At 34.5% G+C, this 7570-nt stretch overlaps 1 protein-coding gene across 1 annotated transcript in view; it reads right to left on the reverse strand.

Moving 5' to 3' along the window:
* Nucleotides 1-353: 353 nt before the first annotated feature.
* LOC135225292 (intraflagellar transport protein 43 homolog) overlaps nt 354-7570 on the reverse strand; it is a 222630-nt gene continuing 215413 nt past the window's right edge. Inside the window, 1 exon segment of the mRNA XM_064264621.1 lies at nt 354-7042. Within this exon segment, the coding sequence (XP_064120691.1) occupies nt 6923-7042 (120 nt within the window). The 3' untranslated portion in view covers nt 354-6922.

The raw sequence follows: 7570 nt of genomic DNA on the forward strand, positions 1-7570 counted from the left end.
CCAATACATACTTCACAAAATTATTTAGCCTCTCATCAGACCACTCCATACTTTCTTCACAACAACAAGAAACAACTTACAGGTAGGCTAACATACAGTGTAACTATTATGTACAACTGAGACATTAGGCTTGCACAAAACTTGTCCCTATAGAGCCCAATGCTTCTACATATTTCTGCTTGCTGTAGATGATATAATGCAAAAACAGAAAAACAAGAACACTATCGTACAGGAGAAAGTCATCCAGAAATAGCCGATTTACACCATATTCACAAAGACACAGCACAAAGAAATCTGATGAACATAAACATTTCAACTCCACCTGGTGGGAAACGAGGTAATTACAGAGACAGTTCTTGTGGGTTAGCTAAGTATTATTCTTTTGTTTATTTTGAACTGATTGCACCTAACAGTGTAAGATGTAAGCTAACTTGAACAATAAGTAAGATTCACTCCAATAAAACTTTTTTATCAAATAAATTTATAAACAATCACCCACCACCTTTCCCAGTTAGAGCCAATTGACTGTTTGAGTCAACAATTATCAACATGAAATTTACTCAGTAAAAAAGTACGTCCTCCTTGGACTATGCATAAGATACAACCTTATGGATACTAGAAATATTTATCTAAAAATTATGCATATACCCAAACACATGAACAGCATGCAATAGAACACTTGTTGTGACACTAGAAGTGCTACTGAACTACTTCAAATAATGCATAATAAATTAACTTTTACTTCATATATCAAGCAAAGATAGTAAAAATGTATAAGTAATTTGGAATTCTGCCCATATAGGCATTAAAGGAAGTAAAAACACTGATAAGGCAGCCAAAGTACCATATGCACTTCATGTGAGTGTGTACAGTAATATCTGCAATTGTCTGCTGATTTTGCACTGAATGATTAGCTACTGTTTTGTACTCAAACTTTGGTATCTTTATATTAAATATCCATATCTTTAATCTGTTATGGGATAGTATGAACATTGATAAAATCCTCACTATCAGACCCATATCTAAAATTACTTGAGCTTAGGCAATTACAAATCGTTCACCAACCTGAGGTAAATATGCAAACCACTATATAGCATAACACAGTATACATACTTTTTAATCAAAATAATAATGCATAAGAGCCGAAGAAATAATAAGACATATTCACACAAATGCTATACCTACTTTGTGGGTATTTTTTTAGGTTAGGCTACTGTGTCCTTGTTACTTACTGAATTTCATTGATTATTTAGAGACCACACCTTTGAATTGTACATTAAGTTCAGGTCATGCTACAAATACACTGAGATTCAGGCACTAATTTTGTACTATGCATGACATTCTTAAACTGAAGTTAATATGAATATTGTAAGAGGACTATAATAAGAGCAAAATATCTGTACAGTTCATTAATTAAACCTCTGGATTGAAAGGCCAAAAACAAGTAAAACAGACACAACTACCTGTGGATGATGCTTATACATAACAAAGGGATTATCAACTACTAAAAAGACACTGGAACAAAATTATAAATGGAACCTCAAAAATCACAATAACTTGCTGGAAAAATCCAAGGACAAAATGAATGCCATAAATTTGATTAATTAATACTGTACTTTATTGTTTTATTTCATATTAAAATATGTTAAATGTGAATACAATTTGTGCAAAATATATATGTATAGTTAAAAATTTATATTTAACTCTGCTATGTAAATTATGAAATTAAAGGTGAAATTACTCAAAGAACTGTCAAAATTTTCACATTCTATAAATACCCAAGAAGTATTCTAATGAAACAATTTTTTAAAATTGCTACATGTAAACAAATTTGCAATTTAAAAACCACCACAATATACACACTGTAATCTCTCTTGCCAAAAAAAATCAAGGCACTTGACTTCCGGCTTCCATAATTTACCGTAACTGCTGTTACAGCAGCCAAACTATTTTCAACTGTTGAGGAAACAATCAGTGAACTCATAAACAGTTATTTTTATAAAATGCAATTAAATGAGAGAACTTTCAAAATTTACTGAAAAAAAAAATCAGGTAAAAACTGTCATGACTCATAGCCAACCGATTCACCACCAATGAATCAAATAAAAAGTTTACAGTTTACAACATAAAACCTGTAAACTTAAATAATCAAAACCAATGAGCCAGTGGTAAGAGAAGGACAACAGGATAAAATGTTAAAGTTATAACGCAAAATAGCTTAAGCAACTGGCACCAAGTATAGCTAACATGACAGGTAAAACAGCTAGTGATGACTATTTAGCTAGTGATTAATATTTTCTTACTGTGCTTATACTAATACTACTGAATATAGGTATAGAAAATGCTACAACAGGAAAAGTAATTAACTGGTGCTATCAATTACACCTACAATTTACTCTCTCAAAACATGCATTTCAAAACAAATTGGCAAATATCGCATGTTTGAAAGGAAATATAAACTGAAGTACTAAAGTAGTAATTTCTTTCCATATTTAAGTAAGTTAGTTTTGAAAAACCTTTGGAAGAAGGATAATAGTTCAAGTATCATTCTGTCATGAATATATGGCAAGCTCTATAAAAAGATTAAACAGATAGGAAGTTACATTAGATTTAAATAAAAACAGGATTATGGTGTGCATCACTATCAAAAATGACATGCTAAAGAAATTCAAGTTTGTCTTCAAATTGGTTATACTCAATTGACCTTCAGATAACTGCTGTACCAGCTGCAAGCCTAGGATTCCCAACTGGAAGGAGGCTTCTCAAAGAGGAAACATCACCTTGTAACATATAAAAGCAGGCAGTAAAAAAATAGGAGGAACATCATGAAGTGTGTGTAATGATATAGCACAAGTTGTTAGTAATGGATTTAAGAATGAGAAAGGTGATGAAAATTAATATATGGAACTGAAGAATGAAAAGAAATTGGAACATAAATTCAAAATTGCTGAATGATGAGAAGTTTGGCAAACAGAAAGGACGCAGGAAGGTGATGACAGTAACAACTGACATTTGTGGGTTGGCAAGTGGAGAAACAATAAAAGAAATGCACATATAAAGCTTCAGAAAAAAATCTTGGGGATGTAAGAACAAGAAAGAGATCCAGTGACACCAATAAAAAGTTAAAGGTTTGTGGCATAGTCTACACATGAGTAGCAAAACACTATGAGAAACTAAGGATCCCAAAAGGAGAACAAATAATTTATAGGATATCTAGGGCCAAGGAGAGAGCAAAAAGAATTATGGCGGAGTACAATTATATAAAGTAGAAAAATAACAAAATTACAGCATAACATACTATTGAAGGATGAGGATGTAGTGAGAAGATAGAAAGAATATGCACTACCTAGAAGCATTCAGCAAGATACTTGTGAGGGATGCCACCAGAATATGAAGAAAGCAGGTGTAACAACAGAGTAGACATAGAAATAATAAGAGCGCTGGATGAGGAATGTATAGAATGGTCATGGGAAGTGTTAATGTGCTGGGAGGCAAGTGAATCAGCGCACTGTAGTATATCTATGAGCAAAAGGGTGATGTTATGGAATGCTGAAATTATAGAGGAATAAAGCTTATGGGATTTACACTAAAAAGCATCTGGAAAGACTGATAAAAAACACAGTTGAAAATTGCTGACATCCATGAAAAACAGTTGGGACTTATGCCTGGGAAACACACAACAGATGTCCTTTTTATTGTAAGGCAAGTGCTAAAAAATTTTGGAAGCTGACAGAAGCTATACTGGAATTTTTTAAACCTAGAAAATACTTCTGACAAGAGTAACCAGAGGAGTGGTTAACTGGAGTCTGCACAAGAAAGCATGACAAAGGTAATATATAAAGGAGTAAGAACAGTATTAAGGGCACAATACAAGAGGAAAGATGCTTTTAAGTTAAGGTTGGGTTACATCAAGGATCAACTTTAAACCTATTCCTCTTTGTAGTCATAACAGAGGGGCTGGATGAGTACGTGAGAGGAAATATGCTTTACGATATGCTTTGTGCAGATGACCTGGTTGTAACAGTAGAAACACAAAGGAGAACTGCAAGAGAGGTATATGGCTTTGCAGGAGTGCCTGCAAAGAGGACCCAAATTCAGTGCTAGAAAAACTGAAGTACATGTTAATGAATGAATGAATAATTAATAATTATCTGGCGTCGTGACTACCAGGATCATTGACGCCGAACGAATCCATTTGGGCACCAAATTTAGGGAAAATACACACACAATCATAAAAAACTCTTAAAATTCCACATCAGTTATTGCACTACAGCTAGCACAAAGCCGCTACATAAACACTAAACAACACAAAAGCTAAATTATTATTATTATTATTATAAAAATAGTTTAACCAGGCCACCGAGTTGACTTTCAGCTCTCATAAGGCTGGCCTGAAGGATTGAATAAAATATACGGTCTAGGCCAAAGGCCAGGAACTGGGACCAAATAGGTCATGCAGTATAACAAACATTTAAAAAAAAACTGCACAGAGGCAGAGACATTCATACTAGAACACAAACAGGCAATAAATACATTTACTCACGTTTCCATACATACGTTCTAAAAAACCAAAGCTAAAATCTACACACATACATAAAAGCAAGATACCTAAATTTTGTTAAAAACTGCAACTTCTTTGAAAAACTCAACAACACACTCATAATCATACTGCGCTTCTTCACCCAATATCTTTGCCAAACTGTAATTACCATCTCTATTTCTTTTGTCTTTAAAGTGCTGCTCTCTCAGTTCCCGATGACTAGGACATTCAACTAGCAAATGCTTAATAGTCATCGGGATGAGGCAGTCATCACAGTAAGGTTGGTATTCACCGCTCATGAGATACCCATGAGTCAATCTCGTATGTCCTATACCGAGGCGGCATATCGTTACTTCCCATTTCCTAGGCATACATACATATTTCCAAGGGTGTGTATGTGTGGCAAACTCTTTCATTTTATTTGGTCCTACTTCGTTCCATTGCTGTTTCCATAATCTTGCAATGAACTTTGATATATGAGAAAAAAGAGTCTCTATATGGTACAGCAATTGGTCTTGGTATCATATTGGTTGCTGCTGATTTAGCTAGTTGGTCTGCTTTTTCATTTCCATGCATATTTACGTGCGCCGGGGCCCAGCAAAACGATATAGTAATCACTCTACGCTGATGTAGAAATACCCACTGTGAGATTTTTGATGTAATTGGATGGTCAGTATTGAAAACTTCAAGTGCCTGTAATGCACTTTCGGAATCACAAAAGATGGTGATATTAGTGGAATTCTGGAGGGTTGCAATTTGTTCCAATGCTGTTAAAATTCCATACAGTTCTGCTGTGAAGTTCGATGCTATAATGGGTAGTGCTCCTCTGTAGCTAAAATCATCACTAAAAACTCCATATCCGACCCCATCATCAGTTTTAGAGCCATCGGTAAAAACAAATGTAAAGCCTGAGTGCTCTGCAGTATGTTCTAAAAATAATGCTCTGATTTCTGCATCTGATTTCTCTCTTTTAACACCTTTAAAATATTTATAAAATTTAATTACAGGTAATTTCCATGCTGGGGTAGTTGGTAAAGTAACTGGACATACAGGATTTCTTAACATATTCATTGTTTCCAAGACCTTTTTTACTCTAAAACTAAAAGGCTTAGGAAACCTTGGATGATTTTCATAAAATTTGTTGAAAGAGTTTCTATTTGCTGCTTCAAAGGCTTTAGAGTTGGGGATTCTCTGAGCCCTAAACCAAAACCTGATAGTTGATGACTGGCGATATAACTCTAGTGGGATTTCTCCCGCATCAATGAATAAACTTTAAGATGGGAGAAGATCGGAAGGCACCCGTTACCAAGCGTATATCGGCATGATGTACTGAATCCAAGATAGCAAGATGATTAGATGATGCAGAAGAATATATTTCACATCCATAAAGTAACTTTGAAATAATAAGCGATTTGTGAAGTTTTATAATTGTCTGCCTGTCTGCACCCCAGTTAGTATTAGAAAATACTTTCAAAATACTTAAAGCTCAAGGCATTTGGTTTTAATATGTTTCAGATGGGGAAGCCAATTGAGTTTTTTGTCGAATATGAAGCCTAAGAAGCATGCCTCTTTGACACAGGGTATCCTGTGGTCAAACAGATAATGGTCTGGGTTGGGGTGTACTCCCCAAATGTGGCAAAAATGCATAAGTACATGTTAAACAGCACAGATATAAAAGGGGAAGTAAAGCACACAAATAGTTTCATGTACTTGGGTTCCATCATAAATAGTGTGGATGTGAGTTGAAAGTGCATCAGAGAATTGAAGCAGCTTGCAGCTTAGGTAAAGTGAAGACAGGTTTCAGGGATGATTCTGATGTGAAGATTATTTTTAGACATAGGGTTAAGATCTACAAAACAGTGATCAGACCAGTGCTGCTGTGTGGTAAAGAAATGTGGACAGCATAAAGATTTAATTCTCTGGAAATGACAGGGATGAGATGTTGAGATGGATACTGGGAGTGTCACTGTTGGAAAGAATTGAGAGTTAATCAATATGAAAAAGGGGTGGGTGTTTGTACAGTAACAGACAAAGCCAGGAAAAGTAGGATGAGGTGATATAGTCACATGGTTTGCAAGGATGAAAATGTTCTGGTTAAGACAGCATATAATATAACCTTGGAGGGTAGCTGGAGAATATTCCCTCCATCTGACTTTACTGACATAGGTATATGATTTCTAGTACAACTGACAAAAATAACAAAGTTAAATATTAATTTTGGAAAATTACCACTTTTAGGCTCACTATTTATGCAAAGTGGAAACTACCTTGAAGTCACATTAGCTGAATATACTTGTGATACAATGTATCAGAAATATTGCTTTATGTATTCCTTAATGTAACAAAAAACTACAAATACATTAAATATACTTCTACAATTTTTCATGATAATTCTGGAGACTTAGTATTAGTTTCACTTGACTCTTCATTAGGGTCCCATTCATTCCGCAATTCTGAAGAAATCTCAGTGAAGATAGTATCCCATTTCCATTCTATGTCAGGCTATGAAATAGAAGAATAAAAAACTCATCAGAAAATAAATATATAATATATATACATATAAATATTACATATATACATATACTATAAATGAACATATATATATATACAGTAGTACCTCGAGATACGAAATTAATCCGTTCCGAGGTGCCCTTCATATCATGAGGTTTTCGTATCTTGGACCACTTTTTACATGTAAAATGGCTAATCCGTTCGAAGCCCTCCAAAAACACCCCAGTAAATTATATTTCCAGGCCTAAAACACATGTTCTAGGGTTACGACGCCGATCCGACGGTAGAAATATGACTCCAAAAAGGCCAAAATACTGTACATACTTGAGTAATATTCAACTGCATGTAATGTTCAACCCCATTTTTACTGCATATATTAGGACTTTAGCATATGTCCCTTAGCAATAAGCCTAGCCTATGTTAGCGGTTGCTACAGTAGCCTAGTCTATGGTTCTGACATCTAAACCTAAGAGCTAAAAGCTTAGAATATGCCAATAAAATGTATAAATAATCAGTATG

This window comes from Macrobrachium nipponense, chromosome 13 (genome assembly GCF_015104395.2).
Source record: "Macrobrachium nipponense isolate FS-2020 chromosome 13, ASM1510439v2, whole genome shotgun sequence".
NCBI lineage: Eukaryota > Metazoa > Arthropoda > Malacostraca > Decapoda > Palaemonidae > Macrobrachium > Macrobrachium nipponense.